The sequence below is a fragment of the Anomaloglossus baeobatrachus genome, chromosome 10 (genome assembly GCF_048569485.1).
Source record: "Anomaloglossus baeobatrachus isolate aAnoBae1 chromosome 10, aAnoBae1.hap1, whole genome shotgun sequence".
In the NCBI taxonomy this organism is placed as follows: Eukaryota; Metazoa; Chordata; class Amphibia; order Anura; family Aromobatidae; genus Anomaloglossus; species Anomaloglossus baeobatrachus.
Window position 1 is genome coordinate 64,570,080 of NC_134362.1, and position 27,180 is coordinate 64,597,259.

Below are 27,180 nucleotides of genomic sequence, written 5' to 3' on the forward strand. Positions count from 1 at the left end.
GCAGCAGAAATAAAGATGAGATTCTTTGGGTGCAAACAACGGGCCACAGACAGCATCAGGGACTATGCCTTAAACTTGCAGGAGGCCCTGAAAGCAGTTAAACAGGTGGACCCAGAGAGTGTACGTGAAGAACACAAACTCCTAACTGAGCAGTTCATAGAAGGGCTCCTGTCAGATGCCCACAGGACCCAGCTGCGTATCATGGTCCTGCAGAACCCTGCTCTGGACTTTGCAAAGTTTAAGGACCAGGCCATCCGGGTACTGAGAGAATCTACACCGAATGACCCAGTATCCCTCCGGCCTCTTGCTATCACGTACCCCGGGGTGGTGCCTGCAACACCAGCTGCTGCAGGGGCCGAGGCGCAGTCCCTGGAAAAGGATCCCACTGCAGAGCTCAGACAGCAGGTCCGGGAGCTGACCAAAACTGTAGCTGCCCTTGCCAAGACCGTGCAGTCTCTACAAGTGACCCCATCACCTGCAAGAATCGAGTTGGACTCCAGCCCAGATGACGTCCCATGGATGCGACAGAGGAGGATTCCGCCGACCCGAGGCAGAGACACAGGCCGGTATGATTCAACGGGACAACCGATCTGCCGCCGCTGCAGCCAGGTGGGCCACATTGCACGACACTGTCCTTTAAATGGGCCGAGCCTGGGGCCAGGAGCCGACCCCCAGGTGTAAGGAAGCCCGGCTCAACCCCCAGCCGCAGCAAGTATGTGGGAGGACGACCGGTCCTTCCTATTGTGCTGGATGGGATCCCTTTGAATGCTCTCCTGGATACGGGGTCCCAGGTAACAACCATCCCCTATAAACTGTACAAAAGATATTGGGATGATTCAGACATTGACCATGGCCCAGATGATGATTTAACAATTGTGGCCAGTAATGGTCAGCCCTTACCTCAAATTGGGTACAAAGAAGTCCTTCCTATTGTGCTGGATGGGATCCCTTTGAATGCTCTCCTGGATACGGGGTCCCAGGTAACAACCATCCCCTATAAACTGTACAAAAGATATTGGGATGATTCAGACATTGACCATGGCCCAGATGATGATTTAACAATTGTGGCCAGTAATGGTCAGCCCTTACCTCAAATTGGGTACAAAGAAGTCCTTCCTATTGTGCTGGATGGGATCCCTTTGAATGCTCTCCTGGATACGGGGTCCCAGGTAACAACCATCCCCTATAAACTGTACAAAAGATATTGGGATGATTCAGACATTGACCATGGCCCAGATGATGATTTAACAATTGTGGCCAGTAATGGTCAGCCCTTACCTCAAATTGGGTACAAAGAAGTAACCATTAAAGTGGGGCGGGTAGAATTGCCATGTCAGGGGATGATAATTGTAGATATTGATCGCAAAGAATCTGACCCACTGCTAACCATTGGTACAAATGTGATGGAAAATTGTCTTGCCGAAGTGATAATTTTGTTGCAACAGGCGTCTGAAACTGCCAGCTCCGGGCAGCAGCGTGCCCTACAGAGGGAGATCCGAGCCCTGATGAGGAGGCAGCAGGTAGAGCTCACCGGAGGAGAAATTGGCAGTGTGAGGGTAAGTGACCCCCTCCCCATTGCAATACCCCCAAGAAGTGAAATGTTGATAAGGTGTCGGGCAGCAATAGGCCTCAAGGGTCAGGACTACCATGCCTTGGTAGAACCGGTGTATTCAAACAGTAGGCCTGGAGTCCTAATAGCCAGAGGGGTAGCAGACGTCCGCAAGGGGAGAGTGCCCGTCCGTGTCCTGAATTGTGGGGAGGAGGAAGCCAAATTGCCCCAGTACGCCACTGTAGCAAAACTGTACACTGTCAGCAACAATACCATCAAAGCAGTGGAACTCTTGATCCCGTCCGACCAGGCGGAAGACAATGGCTCCAAGGGGCAGCTGGAAGACTGGTGCCAAAAATTACATGTGGGCACCGACTCCACCCCCTCACACCAAAAGCATGGGGTTTACCGGGTGGTACAGGAGTACGAACGGGTCTTCAGCAAACACCCCCTAGATTTTGGGCAGGTGAAAGGGGTTAAACATCAAATCCCCACGGGTGATCATCATCCCATTAAAGAGAGATACCACCCTGTACCCCCCGCACAGTATCAGCGTGCCAAAGAAATGTTACGGGAAATGAAGGAGGCTGGGGTTATCAGAGATAGTTGTAGCCCCTGGGCAGCTCCACTAGTGCTCGTAAAGAAAAAAGATGGTACAATGAGAATGTGTGTAGATTACAGGCAAATTAACCGCATTACACATAAAGATGCTTATCCACTGCCCAGAATAGAGGAGTCACTAACAGCCTTAAAGTCAGCTAACTATTTCTCCACCTTGGATCTCACCAGTGGGTATTGGCAGGTTCCCGTGGCAGAGGCGGACAAGGAGAAGACTGCATTCACGACACCAATGGGCCTCTGTGAGTTCAACTGTATGCCATTCGGGCTCTGCAACGCCCCAGGGACATTCCAAAGGTTGATGGAGTGCTGCTTGGGCCACCACAACTTTGAAACCGTGCTATTGTACCTGGATGACATCATAGTCTACTCCAAGACTTATGAAGACCACCTGAGGCACTTAGCAGAAGTGTTTGAGTCCTTGTCGAAATATGGCCTGAAGATAAAGCCGTCCAAATGTCACCTCTTGAAGCCAAAGGTACAGTACCTGGGTCATGTGGTCAGCGCAGAAGGTGTGGCACCTGATCCGGAGAAAGTCACCGTAATCAAGGACTGGCCAAGACCCACCACGGTAAAGGAGGTGCGGCAGTTCCTTGGGCTGGTGGGCTACTACCGAAGGTTCATTGATGGTTTCACCAAGATAGCAGCGCCCCTTCAAGATCTCCTGGTGGGCCAGCCAAAGCAGGCTAAGAAGCAGAGCCCTCCATTTGAATGGAGCAGCCAACTAGAAACATCCTTTGTCCGGCTGAAAGGGGCTCTCACGGGAGAAGAAATTCTGGCCTACCCTGACTACAGCCAGCCGTTTGTACTGTATACAGATGCCAGCAACGTGGGACTGGGAGCAGTTCTGTCCCAGATGCAGGGAGGCAGAGAGAGGGTGATAGCGTACGCCAGTAGGAAGCTTCGGCCCACAGAAAGGAATCCAGAAAACTACAGTTCCTTCAAGCTGGAGTTCCTCGCTATTGTTTGGGCAGTGACTGAACGCTTCAAGCACTATCTGGCGTCGGCCAAGTTCACCATCTTCACGGACAACAATCCGTTAACACACCTGGCAACAGCCAAGTTAGGTGCGTTGGAACAGCGATGGATGGCCCGGCTGTCTAACTTTGACTTTACCATCAAGTATCGGGCTGGCAAGAAGAATAACAATGCTGATGCGCTGTCCAGAATGCCTCACTTACCCGAATCTGGAGAAGACCTGGATGAACTCGAAGAGATAGAGTTACCGGCTTTCCATCATCAGGGTGTTTCCCAGTGTGAGCATGCTGTGGGAGTGAAGCACTCGAGCCAGCACGAAGTCTCGGTCAACCCATTACTCCACCATAATTGGGAAGAGACACAGAACGGTGACCCGGCTGTGCGACTGGTCAAAGAAAAGCTAGCACAAGCTGAGACTCATCTTGGCCCAGATGCTCCAGAAGAAGCCCAGCAGCTGTGGAAGGAGAGGGGACGACTGTTCACCTACCAAGGCAAGCTCTGCAAGAGATATGTCAACTGGCGAATGAATGAACTTGTCTGGCAGATAGTGGTCCCACAGAGGGATGCTCCAATGGTCCTAGCAGCTTATCATGATAACGCAGGACACTTCGGGTGGAAGAAGTTGGAGACCCTACTCCGTGATCGGTTCTACTGGGTGCACATGAGAAAGACAGTCGAGAAGTGGTGCCGAGACTGTGGTCCGTGTAATCTGAGGCGGAAAGATGATGCCAGCCAGAGGTCTCCCCTACAGCCAATTGTCACAAAGCAGCCCCTGGAGTTGGTGGCCCTGGACCACGTGAAGTTAACACCAAGCCGGTCAGGCTATGTGTACGCCCTCACCATTGTGGACCATTACTCGCGTTTCCTGGTAGTAGTGCCCGTGAAGGACCAGACAGCCAGAACAGCAGCGAGAGCGTTTCAGGCCTACTTTTGTCGACCTCACGGTTACCCTGAAAGGGTACTGACTGATCAGGGTCCTGCATTCGAGGCAGAAGTGTTCCAAGAGTTCTGTAACATGTACGGTTGTAAGAAAATCAGAACCACACCGTACCACCCCCAAACCAATGGATTGTGCGAGAAGATGAACCATGTGGTTATTGATATGCTCAAGACTCTACCTTTGGAAGAAAGAAACCAATGGCCAGAAAAGTTACCAGATCTGGTAGACTTGTACAACCATATCCCGGTGAATTCGACCAACTGCAGCCCTGCTTACCTGATGCGAGCCAGACCTCGCAAGTTACCTGTAGACTTTGAGATGGGGACTGTGTCACCTGAGGCGGTTCAGGAAATAGAGGATTGGGATACAGAGCGGCAGCAGCGGTACCGTAAGGTCCAGGAATGCGTAGAGAGGAGCCTGTCTCAAGCAAGAACGAGACAAGAGCAGCATTACAATCAAACAGCCCCAGCAACTCCCTTAGCACCTGGAGAACAAGTCCTCAAGAAGAAGCGGAGGACGCATAAATTGGATGATCAGTGGGAAAACGAGCCCTACACCATTATCCCCTCCAACTTTGACAATAGTAAGGTATGCCTCATAAGCAAGGATGAAGGCAAGACCTATCAAGCAATTTCTCGAGACCGCCTGAAAGCGTGCCCTGAACGGTGCAGAACCCAAAAAGAAGTAGAAGAAGTACAAGAAAGTCCCCAAAGTCAAGAAAAAGAGGAAGAGATGATCCAAACAATCCTTGGAAAATTCCCCAAAACTTGGACCCGAATAAACAATGCCATAGTGGTACCAGTCTTGACGTTCCCGCAGTTGGTCGAGCCAGAAGCAGAAGAGGTTCCAGATCCACCTAAAGAACCGGCCGCTCCAACACGAGGTGACACGCCAGCAGTGGAACAGGAGGTTCAACCCCCTGCCAGTGGTGAACCTGCCGTACCCTTGGCGAATCTGAGATCCCGTAGGCAACCGACACGTATCCCTGTCAGGGTTAGGCCTACCAATCACACGGGGGGGGGCAGACCCTCTAAGTAGTCAGGGACAAACCCCAGAGCTACGCCGGTCCCAACGTAGCACTCGGGGACAGCCCCCTCCAAGGTATAGAATATAGAAAGTAAAATACCTAACAGATTGTAAATAGTTATGTGAAATGTCTGTAATGTTGTGTATAAAATGCTTTTTGTCTTAGGTGATTAAGTAAATGGACAATTGGGCCACTGGACTATGGGTGGCCAACACCTACATTGTTCATGGTTAGCACCAGTGTGCTCAACACCCCTGAAGAAAAACCCGTCCGGCGTGCATAGAGTGGGGTCATCAATGCTCTGACGCACGCCCAGAGCCTACGTTGGGGGTTTGATCGCGGCGGGTCCCCAATGGAGCAGTGTAATGGACACCCGGCGGGGAGCCACACTGGACTCCTATAGTAGTATTTAAGTTTGTAACGTTTAAGTAATGCGCCTCCCATAATGGGATGAAATGTTGTAACATGTTATGTTTGTTTCCACAGTCCGGGAGTACTGAATTTAACTAAGGGGGAGTGTGGCGCCCCAGGACCTGGTCGCCACAACAGCATTGCCCTCCCAAAGGGTTAATGCTGAGCCTGGAGGTAATTGGGAGATCCATTGGCCAGCAAGTGTAACACCCAACGCAGTTCTCCCTCCGGCCAGCAGGGGGAGCTCTGAACCTGGGATTCCAGGGAGCATCCCCTTAAGCCTGGTCTGAGAGAGGAAGTAGTGTTCAGTCTGTAGAGAGCAGTAGGAGTGAACAGACGCAGAGTGAGCTGTCCTGTGAATCTGGGGCCTAGAGCTGGAGCAGCTTGGCCCAGAGAAGCAGGAGGAGCTGAGAGGCAGCAGGGAGACTCGGACATCGGAGTCTGTGGCCACCAGGGCTTAAAATACTCCCTGGTAGCCGAATCCGAAGGGCAGGAGAGCTGCAAGCACCTGGCCCAAAAACATCCCAAAGGTACAGCTGCAGCATCAAGGCCGGTGTGGATTCCAGCAGAGAAGCACCAGAGAGAGAGCCTGCGCAGCCTGCTACAGAGGGAAAGGGACGCACCAACAGTCCCAGCAGCACAGAGGGCCATTGCTGGATTCAGAGAAGCAGGGTCCTATCGTAACAAAGCAAAGTAAAGGAGTAGGCCTCATACTCAGCTGGCCAGAGAGATCACCCCAAGTACTTCCAGGCCGACCGGATCCCCATCACCACCTGTAACGGTCTCCCAGGACTGGACTGTTTCCAAAGTAAAGAGGAAAAGGTAAAGAGACTGTTGTTTATGCCTGGTTCTTTCATCGCCTGTCGGCCCTGCACCGTGTTAGCCACACAACCTCATAGACGTCCACGAGCACTAACAGTATCCCCGGGGCTCCGCTCCACCTGTGGGGAGCAGTACCACCATTGCTGCCATAACATCACCCCGGAGGCCTCACACAGCAGCAGAGGCTTAATAGCCGCATACCACAGGTGGCGTCACGAACACAAACTTTATTCACCAAGCCACATATTATACTGACACCCACCAGGGCCACGGAGCCGGGCCCAGCCACCACTGACTACCACCGGACTAGTCCGGCCCGGCACCGGGTGTCCCATAGCCCTGGGGTGGGCGAGTCACACACATGGTAAATAATGAAAAATAAGGTCTTACTTAAAACTACTACACCTGACCCACCCGGTTCTTGTACTAAGCAGAGTTAACAGCTGCGCAGTCCCTAAATGCCTCTGTGCAGAATGAAACAACCCTTCTGGATGACTCATATGACGACTTGGACCTTGCTTGCTAAGCAGCCATTGAAGGTTACGTACCTCCTAAAGAATCCGGGGGATGGTGCAGAGTAAAATAAGGTAAACCAAAAGTAATAGTCTGCCAGGAGAAGCGCAAAAGAAACAGGCTGTAGTTCCAAGCAGGAATTATTTTAGAAATATCATCAGCAGTAAATGAAAATCCAAGGAAGCTTTAAATAGTTAAAATACAGAATAGGAAATGTGGCACCCCTGCGGCTCCACTCGCCTTAGAGTACTGCACCTTATTTAAGGTACTGTATTTGCCTGGGGTAAGGAGGGGGTTAATCACTGGTGTTCCACATTCACACTTTACATATACTGTAGCTTAGGAGCCCTCTCAGTGTGGAGCTGGACTAGGGTAGGCAGGGTGGGTTTGCCAACATGAAGTTTGGGACTTCCTGGTCACTAGGACAATCACCTGGGGGGCGGGTTCCACTTGGGGTAGAAGTAGGAGCAACTTCACACAATATTCAGTCAGTCTACCAGGAACTTCAGTTCTGGCGACACAACACCACCATCTTCTTCCTTTTTCTCTTCTTTCACGGGGCCTGTAGTTTGGAGCAGAATGCTCAGCCCGGGTTCCTCACTACTGAAGGGGCAACTCTTAGAAAGGACATTTTCCAAACACTGGGGGCTTCTTCTAACTTATCCGAGGTCGACGAGGCCCATCACAGCAGGTGACCAGAACTACACGGGCGCGCGGCATAACAGTGAGTAAAACAACCTGGAACCGCAGCAGCCGACTCGGACTCTTATTACCAGCGCCCGCGCCCCGCACCTCGGCGCCAACGACCCCCGCCACCACTACAATCCTCATCATCTTCCCCAGGGTCCACTCCACCTGTGGGGAGCGAAACCATCTTTGCTGCTACTACCATCCGCCCCAGGAGACAGTGACAGCAGCGGCTAATCCCTAGCCGCGTACCGCAAATGGCGTCATGAAAACAACCTCCACCCTCACCCTTATCCCCCCATTCCCCTCTGTGTACACCTCAGGGTCACGAAACCGTGCAGGGCCACCCGTGACATCCCCTGACCTTCACCGGCCCGGTGACGAGTATTTTCCCCCGACCCCCTGGGGTGCTACATTTGGCATCATGAACAGGATAACGTTCCCGGGCAAAACCCAGGTACTGTGCACGTTAAAGGACTGTGTTTAACGTATTGCTTAAAAAGGACAGTCACCATTAGTCATTCCATGCGGGAAAAGAAGGTGCGTGCCATCATGGGAGGTACCCGCAAAGAGCGTGAAAGAGCAACTAGCAGGGAACCCTGTACCTGCAAAGACATGTACAGGGAGGAAAGAGACCAAACTGTCCCTGTTGCCAGACCTGCAGCATTGACCCCAGCTCCGGTGCTACTATTTATCATGCCATATCTTCCAGGGACAACATGGCTCCACCAGTATTCCTGGGAGGCATATGTGCCACCCTGTAGGCGGGACCAGGCGGATGGAGAACGCCCACGTAGGGGTCTAGAGAACCCAGGGCGGGAAAACACAGTGAGTTAAGCTTTAGTTCAAGTTCAGAGAGGAGTGAAGGAGGAGGTGAAGCTCAAGTGCAGAGTGCAGTGGTGCCGGGGTGGAGCCCTGGTGCATTGGCTAGGTGGCAGATGGTGGTCCGTGTCTGACAGGAGACGGGAAGATGGCAGCCAGAGATCCGAGGTAGACAGGGGCAAGGTTGTAGCCCGCCGGTACTGACACCAGAGAACCAACCCGGAAACCGTGCACAGAGGGTGTACTTGGACCCTGAAGCTAGGACCGGAACCAACCGCTTAGCTAATTAACCAATTGAGATTATAGATCCTGATCCAACCAAAGTCCCAAAAGCATACAACCACCCACCGAGAGGGATATGGCATCCGCCAGAGCCTGACAGATCCCAAGGGTCAGCGTCAGCGGGCACGGCTCCACAGGTACACAAAATACCGGGAGCGGACTCCCGTGTTCCACACCGGGAAGTCCACCACATCACAGCGCAGTGCAGAGGAAAAGTAACACAGACCACCAGCCCGGGTGGGGGACCAGAGTACACCCGGCCACAGAGGCCGGCCACCTTGGTTAACTACTGGACTTGTCCGATTTATTTAATCGTGAGTAAAATGAGACTCCTTGGTCTGACCAGGTGTGCCGGCCCCTGCCATCACCGTCCCCTGCACCAAGTCACCGGGCCCCGGGGCAACCATCCCTACGAACGGAGGGTTTAAGAACCAGCTGCCATTCCATCATCCCCGGGTGCCCCACAACAGCAGTGGTGGTGCCACACTTCACTACACACCGTGGGTGGTGTCACAGACTGACTACGGCAAATCCCATACAAATACGTCCCCTTTTCATTTGGAGTGTCCGCGTGACCCCCGGGTCCGGTGAATCCCTCGAGCCACACCGCAGATCCGGATCCGAGCAGCGCCGGCTGCTGGCACGGGGGCGACACACATATAAACTGGCTGACTTCAAGGAGAGACTTTACAGTTTATTCCCAGTGTACCCTATGACAGAGGACCAGAAATCCAGTGTCCTTATTGGTCAATTGACCGGAGCAGCCCGACGTGAAGTCAAATCCTGGCCAGAGACCGATAAAAGAGTGGCAAAGGAAATTTTCACTAAACTCAAGGAACCCTTTGATACCCGTACAGCAGCTGAGATAAAAATGCGGTTTTATGGGTTGAAGCAAAAGGTGCAAGAAAGTATTCGGGACTATACTTTAAACCTTCAGGAGACTATGAGAGCTGTTCGGCAAGTGGAACTGGAGAAGGTGAAAGATGAGAATTGCCTGCTAACTGATCAATTCATTGAGGGGCTTCTGTCTGACACCCGCTAGACCCAAATGCGCATTGTATCTATGCAAAACCCTGATCTCAGCTTTGCGGAGTTTAAAGACTGAGCCGGATTGCAGCAGTGTTGTGCTAAAGCAACCGGGATTATCGCCATCTACACCAGTGAGGGTGGGAGCCAAGGAACAGACTATGGGTGAGAGCTCTATTGAAGGACTGTGGCTCCACATGCTGGAATTGATTAAAGGTGTGGTTACTTTGACCAAAACGGTGCAATCCAAGCAGCCGGCTCAGCAACCTGCAATCATTGAACTGGCTTCTAGTGCTGATGACCTCCCCCTAGCGGTGATGCGGGAGAGCCCCGCTGCCACAAGTTCCTGATCGTTATGATGTTGATGGGCAGCTGATCTGCCGGTGCTGCGAAAAATTTGAACACTTTGCCCGTGGATGTCACTTCAGTGCCCAGAGCCAGGGGGTTGGGACCAGCTACTGCCATCCGCCCCGGAGGACAGTGACAGCAGCAGCGGCTAATTCCCTGGCCACGTACCGCAGGTGGTGTCACGACAACAACCTCCACCATCACCCTTATCCACCCATCTACCTCCGTGTACACCTTGGGGTCACAAAACTAGGCAGGGCCACCCACGATATCTCCTGACCCTCACCATCACGGTAATGAGTATTTTCCCCTGACTCCCTGGGGTGCTACAGAAACACTTGTTGGCAGAAGGGCAAAAAGCACACAAATTGTTTATACAGAGACAAAGTGTTCAGAACTAGGACAGCAACCAAACCTGATTCTGGCCCAGTGGAGAGGGAAACTGATCAAAGTACACGAGGATGCAAAATTAAATCTAAGGCTTGACAAAGGCTTTCATAGACTTATATTGAGAGCTAGTGACTGTAACAGTCACTTCCAGTCAGTCAGGAGCTGTGGTCACTAGTTGGCACCACGGGACTGAAGCAGTACCAGTAGGAGCAGAAAACGGCGGCTGGTAAGTTTATTACTAGGGGCAAGGAACATACATAGTGATTCCACTCCGGTGGTGAAATATAAAAACTTGCTGGAGTGGTACTGAAAATAAATGTAGAAAGAAAAGGCTTGAGTCTATGATTTGCCTTATGGAGCAACTCTCCTATAACAAACAAATATGTACCATCCAGCTTATAAAGGCGTCTTTGTTCCGGATGAGCGGAGTCTCAAGAATACACAGTAACTGTGATACAATGTTTCCTGCTTCTGATATTCTAGAATAATGGTTTTAGGACATATCCAAAACAGTAACAACACAGTAGACAAGTAGACATAGAGCTTACGCATTTCAGGCTTAGCAATAGCAATCCTTCATCATGAGGAAGCCAGTGACATCACTTGCTGCACGGGTAGGATATATATTATACTATAGTTATTCTCATCAATATTTTAATGTCTTTTGCAGCAAATATGACAATCTTCTGGTCTACGTCTTTCTATATTAATATACATACAACTTTTGATGCTGTGATACAAGTCCAGGTAACATCGGTTATGCAGGTGTATATAACTCTTGGACCATCTTATCATGATCAGACTTCCGGTAAGATATCAAGTTTACTTCTTAAAGAGTTGGAATAAGTACTTGTGTTTATATTTTTTGCCTCTCGCTACTCCCCAGCCTCGCCAGTCTGCCAATCCCTTCACTGGCTTCCCATCGCCCAACGACTCCAGTTCAAAACATTAACCATGACATACAAAGCCATGCACAACCTGTCTCCTCCCTACATCTGTGACCTAGTCTCCCGGTACCTACCTGCACGCAACCTCAGATCCTCACAAGATCTCCTTCTCTGCTCCTCTCTTTTCTCCTCTTCCCACAATCGCGTACAAGATTTCTCCCGTGCATCCCCCATACTCTGGAACGCTCTACCTCAGCACATCAGACTCTCCACTACCGTGGAAAGCTTCAAGAGGAACCTCAAGACCCACCTCTTCCAACAAGCCTACAACCTACAATAGCCCTCAGTCCAGTAGACCACTGTGCAACCAGCTCTGTCCTCACTTATTGTACCATCACCCATTCCCTGTAGACTGTGAGCCCTCGCGGGCAGGGTCCTCTCTCCTCCTATACCAGTCTGTCTTGTACTGTTAATGATTGTTGTACATATACCCTCTCTCACTTGTAAAGCGCCATGGAATAAATGGCGCTATAATAATAAATAATAATAATAATAATATTTTAGGATTACACCTTCCTGCATCCTGATATTGCATTCATAGTGTATATACTCTAGGTTGGGGGTGCAAAACTCACCGCACATTATATTATTCTGTTATGCCCCCAACTATCTGGTAACAGAAATATCTGCCTTTGTGACTGTTTCCATGTAGTTTCCATAACAAAGAAATGGGGGATGTCACAGTCATCTGTGTTCCCTCTAAATTTTAACAGAATGCAGTCCCTTAACCCAACCCATCTTTGTTACTCCAGAGAGATGTATATGAGTTATAGGCGGCCATCTATTCTTGTGTTCTCTACATTGCAGTTTTATGCATTTATGTTTACAATGGACAAAGTCACCGTCACTCACGACCTTCTCCTCTTCTTAATTCTGACCGTAGGTAAAGGAGAGCTATATTATTCCCATAAGCGCGGGTTCCACTTTCTGGACTACTATCTATAAGGCTTCATGGCATAAAATGTTGATAGTCTGGACATATCTCAGATGATAATACCCCCATAAATATTGTTGAAGCCCTTACGAGTGATTCAACATGACAATGTGTCCCTCAGACCAGATTAGGTTGTGCACCCCTGCTGTAGATACGGATAATATTTATGTAACTAAGGTCACTTTCAGCTTCTATATTAGGTAAAATTCTCTGAAGGAGATATCCCAACATCTATAATTTTTTTTCAAACTCCCTGTAAGTCTAACCATGCCTTCCAACACTTACTGGCCAATTTTTTTTGTTTCTTACTTCTTCAAGCTCCTATATTACTTCTAAAGGCCCCGTTACGCGGGACGATATCTTGGGCGATCTCATGAGTGATGTGACATGCCCAGATCGTATTTACGATTTGCCGAGATCGCACATAGGTCGTTTATTTGCTGTCACACGTAATGATCTCAAAACCGACGCATCAGCGATCAACGATAAATTGTTTGACCCAGGCGGTCGTTTGAATGTTGTTCGACGTTGGCAGGGTGTCAAACGGAGCAATATATCGGCTGCATCCGCAAAAGCAAACAATTTTTTAAAAGTGAACGACGTGTCAATGATCCACGATTTTCATTCTATTTGCGATCGTTCAGAGTCGCTCGTAGGTGTCACACGCAACGACGTCACGAATGATGCCGGATGTGCGTCACGGAATCCGTGACCCCGACGACATATCGCTCGTTATATCGTAGCGTGTGATGACTGACGCCTTTAGGGTCAGGTGGGTGCCTGTAGTCGCAGCTTCTCCCCCAGAGGATGAATCTTCCTGCTTGTCTCTTGTCCTTCCCAGCCAAACTGAATAATCTCCCCGGTAAGCAGAGAGTTTGGGTGGATCCCAGGCCCCCCTCCCGCAGACTTAGTGACAAAATTCCGGCAGGGAGTGATTAACCTGCAAACAGGACAATTTATACAGAATGGACAGAGCACCATGCCTAAAATGTGAACCTACACAAACTGATGCACAACCCCCCATATTCCACTATCACACACACCTATTATATTATGTACATACATAAAATTATTTTTCTTCTTACAAGGACTGTGTGGAAACTTCAATAACATCCAGAGTGATGATTTTAAGGCTATTAGCGGAATCGCTGAAGGGACTGCTGTGAGTTTTGCTAATACATGGAAGAGTAATAGCAACTGCCCCAATATCAAGAGCAGTTACGAGGACCCATGTTCTCAAAATCTGGAAAAAGGTATGTGAATATTGAAACACTAGTGGAATGGACATTTTTTCATGCATTCCTTTATGCTTCACCCAGCTATTTATGTATTGAAAATATTCTTCCTGAAGTCTAGTATGCATGTGATAGAAATCTTGGAAAAATAGAGCAATCCACCACCGCTACTTGTCGTCTCACTGTCTCACATAAGGCATGAGTACTTTGCATAGTTTGTGTAATAAACTTGTATAAACTTGTAATAAATTAAATTGTGTTAATTGTAAGAGTGTAACCAATTTATTGCACATTTGTTTTGCTTGTTAAACTGAAAGAACTTTGTCTTTTTACAGAAAAGTATGCACAACATTGGTGCGCCTTGCTTACATCTTCTAATGGACCCTTCACCCCTTGCCACAGTGTAGAAAATCCACAAACATATTATTCGGTAATGAATATCTTCTAACTCTTCTATTGGGGAATGCGATGCAAAATACACATAGGTTTTTACATAGAATATTTTTAGATGCTATGGTTCTGCCGTGACAGTGACATCCATAGACCCCACTTAATTCACTTACAGACACAATCTTCTATATAGGAACTACCACTTGGCTACCAAATGATGCACAGCCCACCATAAAAAAAATGACCATCATTGTTCTCTGTACAGTGTCATCTATCATGTACCTAACAGTGATAAACACTGCGCCTCAATCCAAAAACGGCCAAGGGGCTTTAAGGACAGTCGTAGAATATGGACCCCAATTCAGTGTCTGCAACAGGTGAAGAAAAGAGGTGGCCCATTGCAAACATCATCATAAATGTGGATTTTTAGTGAAAAAGACTATTGCTCATTTTGGAAATATTAAAATACATTATAATATGAAGGCACCAGTGTCTTATAAAGTCCTATTCTTTTTTTGTCTAGTAATAGTTGCCATTTTTGGTGCCAAGTAATCAAAATGGCATAAATTAATCACAAATTTGTCAAAATGGTCTTTCTTCCTGTCTTGAGCTGTTTTGCAAATTCTGGCTCCGGAAGTTGCACGTTGATGCAACAAAAAAAAATCTCAAAAATGCGTAAATATACTGGCATACTCAAAAATCCACCAGTGGAGAACTAGAGTATATTGGCACCAAATTGTATGACTTTTTATAAATATGCAATTGTTTTAACAGTTGAAAACATGTGGAATTGTCATGCTTGGCAAGTGTGACGAGCATGGCAAGTGCATTCAGGCCTACACAACAAAGGGGACACCAGGGACACGATAACAAAGGAGGGCCCTGGTGCTAGTGAGAAGGGTAGATAGGACACCTCCTATCCTTACCTGCAGCTGTCCCTACTCTCCTCTCCAGTTTCCTCAGTCTCCTCAGCTGTCACCAAGCAGGAACCTGAAACCCTGAGAAGCCCTGGAAATACCATGGCTAGTGAGTGGCAGGTGAAGTTCGCTAAACCCACCACTGCACTAATAAGACACAAGGGAAGGAAAGACAAACTGGGGAAAACAGTGTAGCACCCCTGTGGTACCAGGTGCCACAAAACGTAAGTGTAAACCCAAACCCCGGAATATCCATGCCAGTCAACACACAAGTACCTTCAGGCTACACACACAACTCCAACACCAAACTGGGAGCCTGCCTAGCAACAGGTAAAAGGGATGGACACTGACTGGATAGTTGCCACCCAATCTGTAGGGAGAGAGCCAGCAAGGGGAGGGGCCAGTGGTCAGTTGGGAAGGTGGGAGGAAGTGGTGTGCAGTCTGTTAGGAGGGAGTTGAAGGGAGTAGAGAGTCGAGTGAGGAAGCAAGAAGGAGAGGAGTGAAGTAGTAGAAAGTGGAAAGCACAGAAACTGATCTGAAGAATCACCGGAGTGTTGTAAAAGGAGCGAGGAACTGTGGAGTACGGAACGGGGACTCTAGGCATCATGGGTTACCTGTGGAAGCGTCAGACTCCAGGAACCACGGGAGGCCTGTGGAAGTCTGGAACCAAGGCTCACAGTACTCAACAGAAGGCGGGGTCCAGACCTTAGGACAGTGGGACACTTTATGGTCAGCTGTTAACTTTACCGGGTGAGAAGATCTCCAGGGTCCATTGCCAACCCAAAAAGTCCAAAGCACAAGCAGCAAAGAGGGGACCCCTGAACCGCTTAAATAGTCCAGGCTGCCTGCATTAGGGCCAAGGCTAAAGGAAAGGGACTTCCAAGTAGCTCCAGGCCACGGGAGTCCAACCACAACGAGTTTGCACGGAGGACAGCCAACCCAGGTCACATCTGACACAGAGAACAAGGGGAGCAGGTACACCTGGGAAAGGCACCAGCGGGTTTGGGTACCACCGCAACAAAGTAAATGAAGTGAAAACTGCAATACTGGTGTGGACTGTGTTCTTGATCATCCTGTGCACTCACATAGATGGTTCCCAACTACTATCCCCATCATCCACTGCTGGGCTCCAGCCCTACTTGCGGAGGGCCCAAAACACCTTGGCTGCATTACTCCATCAGCCCCAGCAGAACCAAGCAGCGGCGGCTTCAAATGACCTGGCCGCATACCGCAAGTGGTGTAGTCGACAAAGTCTTTTATTTTATTTTCTTTTTTTTACCCCATTTTATTCGGACCAACCTCCAGGGTCATGGAACCGGGCATCGGCCATGACCACAACTCTCCTGAGTGTCACACACGCCTGGGATAGAGTATCCCACAACGCTGGGGTGTCACAACAGCAATGAAAAAATGATAAGCCCAAGTTCAAGACAACCTCTCAGCAGGACCTTCCACCAAGGCGGCCAGAGAACAGTGAGTTTGTATCTTCAGCAAGGACTACTGGGAAAACACTACTGCTTTAAACCTGAAGGGGCGTGGCTACAAAACAGATGCAGATGAAATGCTCTGCTAGTAGCTGCTGAGAACAAAATGGACATCAACTCCTTAGGTCCCAAAGGAAATGAAACTACTTTTAAATATAGATCCTTACATGTAGTGAGTGACTTTAGTCCTGAACCTGTCACTCGTCATCAAAGATAGAGAGACGACGATGATAGGACTCACTAAACTTTGACCACAAAGAGAAACCCCCCCACAAAAAAAACAAAAAGGAAAAAGGGAGTATATATTTAATAACTTGCAATGTAAAAAATGATCTTTCTTCCTGTCTTGAGCTGTTTTGTAAATTTTGGTGACAAAAGTTGCACATTGGTGCCAAAAAGTTGCAAAAAAGAATCAAAATACTGGCATACTCAAAAATACACCAATGGGGAACTGGAGTGTATTTACACCACATTTTATGACTTTTTATGAAGATGCAATGGATGATTCAGGCGAAAACATGTAGAATCACTAAACTTTGACCACAAAGTGGAAAAAAACAAAACAAAAAAAAACAAACAAAAATATAAAATGAAGTTCAAAAAAAGCACCAATAGAATAATGAATTGGCTGCAGTGCAAACTAAAAAGGTGAAAAACACAAAACTAGACTAAAATATGCTCAAAAGCAATGATTAATCTGGGCCATAATACTTCGTTTTATCCCATTTTTTGGGTTAATCACTTGGCAGATGTTATTTCAGTAATGTATGGCATAATCTCTAATTGGCTCCTTGTGCCGCCGTGTGCTTTGTTTTTTTAGAACTGCCTCTCAGACACATGCAGCTGTGAAGACAGTGAGGAATGCATGTGTGCAGCGCTGGCATCATACGCCTATGCATGTGCCAAGAAAAATGTCGCTATCATTGCATGGAGAGACAGTGTTTGTGGTACGTACTCACCAAGTACTCCTTTAGCCCATGATAATGTGTCCTTTGATTTATAACATTTTACTGTTTCTGTTGCTTCTTATAGAAAAGTACACAAAGTCTTGTAAAGAGTCCCAGGTATACCAGTACAACGTGACCCGGTGTCAGCCTACCTGCCGATCTCGGAGTAATGATGATGCAACATTCGACTTTGAATTCTTCCCAGTGGAGGGTTGTGTGTGCAGAGAGGGAACATATCTGAATGACAATGGAGACTGTGTAATGTCAGCTTCATGTCCATGTTACTACCAAGGCAATGTCATGGAATCTGGAGAAATGGTGGAAGAGAATGGAATTACATGGTAAGGATGTAAAAAAAAATATCTGAGTTTCTTTTATCTTGAGTTTATATCTATGTGGTCCACTTTAAACTCCATTAAGTATCTTAAAATTGCTTCTTAAGGCTCTGTCACACGCAGCGACGTATCTAACTCTATATCGCTGGGGTCACAGATTCCGTGGTGTACATCCAGCATCGTTAGCGACGTCGTTGCGTGTGACACCAACGAACGACCATTAACGATGGAAAATACTCACCCATCGGTCATTCCTTTTCAAAAAATCATTGTTTGTGAGGACGCAGGTTGTTCATTGTTCCCGAGGCAGCACACATTGCTATGTGTGACACCTCGGGAACGACGAACTACAGCTTACCTGCGGCCGCCGGCAATGAGGAAGGAAGGAGGTGGGCGGGATGTTACGACCCATCTCCATGCTTATCTCCGCCCCTCCGCTTCTATTGGGCGGCCGCTTAGTGATGCCGCTGTGACGCCACATGAACCGCCCCCTTAGAAAGGAGGCGGTTCGCCGGCCACAGCGACGTCGCTAGGCAGGTAAGTCCGTGTGACGGCTCCTAACGATATTGTGCACCACGGGCAGCGATTTGCCCATGATGCACAAACGACGGGGGCGGGTACGCTCGCTAGCGATATCGCTGTGTGTGATGGGGCCTTTAGTTCTGGGTCTTTTATAATATATATATAATCAGATGCTGCCTGGCACTTTGAATTCTGGAAACTAATCTGGTGCCCAGAAATTGGCTGTGTGCATATTTGTCGACACATTATTTTATTCTAGCTTATTCTTTTAATATTTGTAAACAATCACTACATAAAAAAATGGAAAATCTGTCATTTTAATGTTTTATGTTCACAGCACATGTGAAAGAGGCCACCTGACCTGCATGGGAGCAGTTATTAAAGCTCCAGGTAAATCAAAGGCTCTGTCTTCAATCATTATGGAAAAGTTTTATGAATTTCCAATGTTTACCAATATTATTATTTACTAACATTTCAAATAGTTGAGAATTTCAAAAACTTGTGATTTTGAGCAGATTTGTAAAATATTTTGATAAGTGTTTGTAATTGTGTGGGTCTGAGAAAAACCTTTGAGAACTTTTGATAGATATAAATAATGATTTTTGAATAATAAAAAAAAAAGGTTAGAGTTTTCAGTTACTGGAACAACTACGTGGTCATTTAAAGAGGATCTGTCACCAGATCGAAAGTTGGCAGATTTTGCTCTTCCTTAATTCCCGCTGCTCCCCAGATTATTTATTTATTTATTTTAATCTGGAAACAAATCCAGAGATATCAGCATTTAGGGTTGTTTTTATGGTGTTTTTTAAGTGAATGACTCATAGGATTCTCGGAGGACGTGTTTTTAGGGTGCTCTGCATACTGACCCTGGGAGCCAAGGCTCCTTGGTAAAGACCTTAAAAGTTGTACTAAATGAAAAAGACCAGATCTTTAGAAGCTTAAAGTGCACCAATCACCAGGATTTTCCTATATAACCTAAAGCCAGTGCTATACTGACACTATCATGCTGGTTCTTTACATACCTTTAGTTGTGAGATCAAATGTATGGGTTTTGAAACACAAGCAAGTAAAGTTTTTAAAATAAACAGTTGTTTGATTGTCAGTAGCTGCCGAGCAGCTGATAGCTGGGGTGGGTATTCATAGCTAATCCCGCCCCCCTGCCTGTCTATCCTCCTACTATCTATTATTTATCCTAATTCCATTATAGACGTTTGTGGCTATAAATCATGGTGGCTAAAAGGACCTGTGCTGACATCATACCCATGTGACCAGAAGGGGAGGGGCCTCAGCCAACAGAAAAATAATGTTGCTTCCTGGTATCAGTTATGTTGGCTGAGGCCCCGCCCCTTCTGGTCACATGGGTAAGACATCAGCACAGGTCCTTTTAGCCACCATGATTTATAGCCACAACCATTCGTAAAAAACTTCTATAATGGAATTAGCATAAAAGATAGGGGGAGAAACCCAGGCAGGGGTCGAGAATCACTATCAAATTCCACCCCAGCTATTAGCTGCTGTCAATCAAAAAACTTAATTTTACAAACTTTACTTGCTTGTGTTTCAAAGCCTATTATTATTATTATATTATTATTATTTATTATAGCGCATATTTTCCATGGCGCTTTACATGGGAAAGGGGTATACAAAATAGGGACAAGTACAATAATCATAAACAATACAAGACACAGACTGGTACAGGAGGATAGATGTCCCTGCCCGTGAGGGCTCACAGTCTACAAGGAATAGGTGAGGATACAATAGGTTAGGGTAGAGCTGGTTGTTCGGCGTTATATCGGACTGAGGGTTACGGCAGGTTGTCGGATTGTCTGAAGAGGTGGGTCTTCAGGGTCCTTTTGAAACTTGTCAAGGTAGGCAAGAGTCTGATGTGTTGTGGCAGAGCATTCCAGAGTATGGGGGAGGCACGGGAGAAATCATGGATGCGATGGTGGGAAGAGGAGATGAGAGGGGAGTAGAGAAGGAGATCTTGTGTGGATCGAAGGTTACGTGCAGGTAAGTACCGGGAGACTAGGTCACAGATGTAGGGAGGAGGCAGGTTGTGGATGGCTTTGTAGGTCATGGTTAGTGTTTTGGACTGGAGTCGTTGAGCAATGGGAAGCCAGTGAAGGGATTGGCAGAAAGGAGAGGTCAGGGAGTAGCGGGGGGACAGGTGGATTAGCCGGGCAGCATAGTTTAGAATAGATTGTAGGGGTGCGAGTCTGTTAGAAGGTTCCTATACATCCAATCTGATAACTAAAGGTATGTATAGAATCAGCATGATAGCGCAAGTATAGCACTGGCTATAAGCTATATAGGAAAATCTTGGTGATTGGTTCCCTTTAAGGAAGATACAAAAAGAAAAATACTTAAGGGGACAAAAAGAATAAAAGAAGTGCTAAAACTAACCACTTTTGACCTGTGATGGGTCATCATTAAAAACTGTAATATTTATACCAATATACCTGAATTTTGAGACAGAACCAGAGCTTTTTCTTAACGGTTCCATGTTAGAGTTGAGCATTTCTGACTACATAAGCACTGCTAGGTGTGTGATATGTTTTGTTTAGGACATATACCTTTTTCATTCTTTCAGACGAATAGGGGGATACATCCGTGTTGTACAATATACATTCATACAATGGCGTGCAGTTTGCTATTAGCCAATACGCATTGTGGCCTTTTTTCCCTAAAAACATATGACAGCATATAGAATTTTTTTTTCCAATTTTCCAATGAATTATATGGACTGTGTGCCAACACACAAGGTCCATAATACACATGATAATGCTGTGCACAGAATCACAAGACATGAGCTGCACACTAACACTGTACAAGATCCCATACATTAATTACATTATAATATTAGAGTTAATAAAATACTACATAAGACCTTTTTAACATGTCAGTATTTTGAATCAGTGTTTCATCGGTATTTGTATGCCGGAGTGGAACTTAAAAACTACAGTGGGTATGGAAAGTATTCAGACCCCTTTAAATTTTTCCCTCTTTGTTTCATTGCAGCCATTTGGTAAATTCAAACAAGTTTTTTTTTCTCATTAATGTACATTCTGCACCCCATCCCCCATCTTGTCAGGAAAAAACAGAAACGTAGAAAGTTTTGCAAATTTATTAAACAAAAAAAACTGAAATATCACTTGGCCATAAGTATTCACACCCTTAGCTCAGACACTCATATGTAAGTCCCATGCTGTCCATTTCCTGTGATCCTCCTTGAGATGGTTCTACTCCTTCTTTGGAGTCCAGCTGTGTTTAATTAAACTGATAGGACTTGATTTGGAAAGGCACACACCTGTCTATACAAGACGTCACAGGTCACAGTGCATGTCAGACCAAATGAGAATCATGAGGTCAAAGAAACTGCCCAAGGAGCTCAGAGACAGAATTGTGGCAATTATGACTTCCCAGTAAGAAGGCACTGCGCCGAAATGCGCGTAGGGATTTGACAGTGGCTCCACGTGGATACAGATAGTACACTACATTTTTACTTGTTGTATGCACATTATACCATCTTGGCACCCCAGAGTGACCCCCTTTTTTTACATTTTCTTATGCAATTTGCATTAATATATAGCATTGACATACTATTAGTCCCTCCAGTAATTTGGGGATAATATTGCCATATCTTTATATTTTCACAGTACTATATACATATCTTGCTGCCAGTTGATTTCGCTATGTACTTTAACCTTTTGATATATGTTTTCTACTGGTTGTAGTACTAGCATAGGCTCTTTTTAACAAAATAGTTTTATTTAATATAATCTGTTGCTGCTATTATATGGTATGCAGTTTCCAATGTTTCTGGTCATTTTCTACTAAATTATGTGGTCTGTTAATTATTAATTTGATACATATCATTATCCTGAGATAGTGAGTACCAGCATTTATCAATTTTCTGACTAGTATATTATTTTATTAGTATATTATTATGTGAAAATATTTTTTTATTAATATTCTATTTGTACACAGTATATATGACTATATTTTTGATATCTTAAATGGCATAGCATGCAATAGTATTACTGTATTTATACCTATATTAATATCTATATTTATTTGTATTCTGTGGATAAGAATACATTTTTTTTTTTTTGCAATTATTCTCTGTATCACGTGGTTATAGTGCCACCTTGTGGTCATTTGCAATTATTGCAATATATTTTTTATACTTTAATGACATTTTCAATAAATTCTATTTTAATATAAATTGTGGTCTCTTGCGCACTATTTTGTGTATAGGTTTTTTAGAATTGTGGCAAGGCCCAAATCTGGCCAAGGTTACAAAATAATTTCTGCAGTACTGAAGGTTCCTAAGAGCAGATTGGCCTACATAATCCTTAAACGGAAGACGCTTGGGACCACCAGAACTCTTCCTAGACCTAGCCGTCCAGCCGAACTGAGCAATCATGGGGGAAGAGCCTTGGTGAGAGAGATAAAGAAGAACCCCAAGATCACTGTGGCTGAGCTCCAGAGATGCAGTAGGGAGATGGGAGAAAGTTCCACAATGTTAACTATCACTGCAGCCCTCCAGCAGTCGGGCCTTTATAGCAGAGTGTCCTGACGGAAGCCTCACCTTAGTGCAAGACATATGAAAGCCCGCATAGAGTTTGCAAAAACACATATGAAGGACTCCAAGTCTATGAGAAATTAGATTCTCTGGTCTGATGAGATGAAGATAGCACTTTTTGGTGATAATTTTAAGTGGTATGTGTGGAGAAAACCAGGCACTGCTCATCACCTGCCCAATACAATCCCAACAGTAAAACATGGTGGTGGCAGCATCATGCTATAGGGGTGTTTTTCAGCTGCAGGGAAGGGACGACTGGTTGCAATTGAAGGAAAGATGAATGCAGCCAAGTACAGACATATCCTGGAAGAAAACCTCTTCCAGAGTGCTCTGGACCTCAGACTTGGCCGAAGGTTCACCTTCCAACAAGACAATGACCCTAAGTACACAAATAAAAATAACAAAGGAGTGGCTTCAGAACAACTCTGTGACCATTCTTGACTGGCCCAGCCAGAGCCCTGACCTGAACCCAATTGAGCATCTCTGGAAAGACCTGAAAATGGCTGTCTACCAACGTTCACCATCCAACCTGACGGAACTGGAGAAGATCTGCAAGGAAGAATGGCAGAGGATCCCCAAATACAGGGGTGAAAAACTTGTTGCATCATTCCCAAGAAGACTCATGGCTGTACTAGCTCAAAAGGGTGCATTCAATACTGAGCAAAGGGTATGAATACTTATGACCATGTGATATTACAGTTTTTCTTGTTTAATAAATTTGCAAAAATGTCTGCATTTCAGTTTTTTTCTGTCAAGATGGGGGATGGGGTGCAGAGTGTACATTAATGAGAAAAATGTGAACTTTTTTGAATTTACCAAATGGCTGCAATGAAACAAAGAGTGAAAAATTGAAAGGGGTCTGAATACTTTCCGTCCCCACCGTATAATTGAAAGACTGACACCTGTTCTGTGTTTTGGAGACACTCCTGGTTTTGGCATTCAAATACTGATGAAACACTGTGGAAACACTGATGCAAAATACTGACGTGTGAAAGAGGTCTAAGGTTCAGTTCAACATCAAATTGACATATATGTCTTTACATTTCTTGTTAGGGTGTAGGATGGCCCCTGAAGAGTATACATGTACACATGTAGTGACAAGGTCCTATAAATTAAATAAAATAGTCAAAAATAATTCCTATATATTGAATGGTTGGTGCAGTTATCATTGATAGCTGATGAATAATGATTTTCAGCTTTGTAGCCATAGTACATCACATGCATATGTGATTGTTTTAAGGTACTATGAATGTGGCAGAAAACTCATATTTCTGTCCAACCAATACACCGATGCCTCTTCTTTGTGCCAGTCTTTGCACTGGTTGCCTATCCGTTACAGAATCCAATATAAACTTGTCACTGTGACCCACAAAGCTCTCCATAGTTCCGCACCACCCTACATCTCCTCTCTCATCTCTGTCTACCACCATACCTGTGCCCTCCATTTTCCTAATAACCTAAGTCTGACATCCTCTATAATCCGAACCTCCCAATTTTATCTCCAGGATGTCTATCACGCTGCACCAATTTTCTGGAATGCGCGACCAAAAACAATCAGATTAATAACCAGTACCCACAGTTTCAAGCGTGCCCTAAAAATACATTTCTTTAGACTGGCCTAATCACCTCACCTCACTCATTTAACTATCTATCCCCTGTTCTCTCTTCCACGCACTTTGTAGCTCTTTGCACCTGTAGTTGTAGAAATACTGGCTGGTGACCAGTTCATGCAGCGTTATTAAATTGCTCCTTTTTATTCTACTTATGGCTGGACCTTACATGACACTTTGTTTTTACCTTTTGCGTCCCCCTATCTCTTCATAGATTTTAAGCTTGCAAGTAGGAACCTCACGCCTCTTGATATATGATAAACTATGTGCTTCTCTGTAAAGTCTTATCTTGTTTGTCCAAGTTCCTTCTGAAATATAAAATGCTGCCGAATATGTCGGTCCTGTAGAAATAAAAATATTATTATGTAAAATTGCATTGCTATTTTTCACAATGATGTGATATCGAGATTTTGATTTATTTTTCTTCTAAACTTATCTATACATATTCCTAAGCGACCACTTTTATCTTATCCATTTCCAACTACCAATAACCACATCTCTCCCCAGTTTGCCCGCACCCTCTGGTTTATCTTAATTGCTCCAATGCGCCAAAAGGGACAAAGGGAGTGGAGTGTCAGAAGAGCTGCCATACACTGGACATAGACTGCGTAAGTAAACATGGACAATTTGGATATACGCAAGAGTAGAGCTGAGCAAACTCCCCACGGCTCGACTCAAAAGGTGCGCTCGTGAGCATTTATCGAACTGAACCTGAACCAAACCCAAGCCTTTATCCGAGTCTTTATACCTTTAACTCGGATAACCTCCTGAGAACAACCCCGCAACACCCAGATTTGCTGGTGTCGTGGCGGTGTCAACAGGAGGTCATCTGCGTTCATTAAATACTCGGATGACCTCCTGTCACTACAAACACACACTGATGGGTACCGGTGATGCTGTCCCCGGCAATGCTATTGCTTCCGGGTCCGCGTGTCAACATTTGCTACGGTAACGTCTAAATCCCAATGGCTAAAAAGATCTTTGCTGATGTCATGCCCATGTGACTATGTAAAACATAGTTTTTGAATATAATTTATTATTACATGTTCACAAATCACTAGTTGGAACATGTTGAGAAAGAGTTCATACGCTGAGTGTTGTACTGATCCATAATTTCATGCTCACAAACCTGCAAAAGGGTCAAAAATTGTTGGAGCCTTCCCCTCTTGTAAAGTTGTGCTCCATGTTGTGAGGCTGAAATGACCTCACTAATGTTCCGAATTTCTCTATTTTAGCCAATTACTCTATATTTTGGCCAATACATACATGATATTTTTTGCCTTAAATAGAATCTGTCATCAGGAATCCATGTTTTTCTCAATATGTAAATAAGCGGTTAAGATTAGGGATGATCGAATACTTCGATTATTCGGCTTTGTGAATATTTTCCAAATACCTCGCTGCTATTCGACTATTCGCGAATATTCGATGTGCAATGTAAGTCTATGGGAAACCCGAATAACAACTATTCGGTACTATTCGGGCTTCCCATAGACTTACATTGCGCATTGAATAGTCGAATAATGGCGAGGTACTCGGAAAATATTCGCAAAGCAGAATATTTGAGGTATTCGATCATCCCTAGTTAAGATGTATGGGATGGTGATAGATCTCCCCAAGAATCTGACTCCAGAGGGTGGAGATCTTGTGCGGTAGATGTCATTTTAAACAAGCCAGTATATATAGATGTATCTCCTTTTTTGTATTGATACAAAGTAACATCAGTTGACAATCACTTTTGTATGACGTAATTTGTGTCTCGTTTCTCCACAGTTCAGCTCTCATTGTACGTCAGGATGTGTGTGCCCTCCAGACTTGGTTTCTGATGGGAACGAAGGTTGTATCAGTGAGGAGCAATGTCCATGTATACATAATGAGGCTACGTATAGACCTGGAGACATCATCTCTGTTAGTTGCAACACATGGTAAGTCACAGAATCATAGAATCATAGAATGGTAGACTTGGAAGAGTCCTCAAAGGCCGTCTAATCCAACCCCCTTCGAGTGCAGGATTTCCTAAATCATCCCAGCTATATGTTTATCCAGTTTCCGCTTGAAGATTTCTATTGATGGAGACCTCACTACCTCCCGTGGTCGCCTGTTACACTCTCTGACTGCCCTCACTACCTCCTGTGGTAGCCTGTTTCACTCCCTGACTGCCATCACTGTCTTTTACTTTGGAAATAAATATGGATGCAGCATTTTACAGTACAAGGGAGAAAATTCATGCCAGGTTCCTCATATAAAAAAAGTTAAAATTTTGATTTGCAAACTTTTACACATCTACCAACTTTCAACAATGTTCACAAAATTGTAAGTTAAAGGGTTTCTGCAATGTATGCAGGGGAAGAGACCCTGATTCCAGCAATATGTTACATAATAGACTGGGTGTTTCTATTTAAAAAAAATCAGTGTTTTATCAGCAAGAAATTATCACCACAGGACTAGGTGTTGCATATCTCCTATTCAACTTCTTTGTGTAAACTCGCCCCTCTCATTGAATAGCAGCTTTCTGTTACTGGAAAATTTGTCATGATGTGACTGTATGAAAGCGAGAGACAGGGGCTCCTATGCTGTTCCTCACACTAGGGTTCCCTAGGTTACTCCTAATGGTGGAGATGCCTGAGTCCTGTGCCTGGCTATGTTCCTGACCAGAACTGATCTTATTCCACCGACCCACCAGGGAAAGTGGGCAGGAATGAGATGGAAACACTGATAAAGAGACACAGGGGAAAACCATAACTCTGACACACTGCAAACTCACTGGAACAAACAATGAGAGACTCAGCAGAAAAGCAAGAGCAGGAAGGTGACAACAAGGGTTAACTCCACAACCGCACACAGCAACATGTATTACTACC

At 45.6% G+C, this 27,180-nt stretch overlaps 1 protein-coding gene across 1 annotated transcript in view; it reads left to right on the top strand.

Annotated features, from left to right (window-relative positions):
- The window catches only part of LOC142254347 (uncharacterized), a 172,968-nt gene that overhangs the window by 50,221 nt on the left and 95,567 nt on the right, over positions 1-27,180 (top strand). Inside the window, exons 12-19 of the mRNA XM_075325393.1 lie at positions 11,084-11,221; positions 13,383-13,547; positions 13,865-13,959; positions 17,141-17,267; positions 17,353-17,608; positions 18,462-18,514; positions 24,827-24,927; positions 26,093-26,244. Coding sequence (XP_075181508.1) covers positions 11,084-11,221; positions 13,383-13,547; positions 13,865-13,959; positions 17,141-17,267; positions 17,353-17,608; positions 18,462-18,514; positions 24,827-24,927; positions 26,093-26,244 — 1,087 coding nt within the window. The remainder of the gene's footprint in view (positions 1-11,083; positions 11,222-13,382; positions 13,548-13,864; positions 13,960-17,140; positions 17,268-17,352; positions 17,609-18,461; positions 18,515-24,826; positions 24,928-26,092; positions 26,245-27,180) is intronic.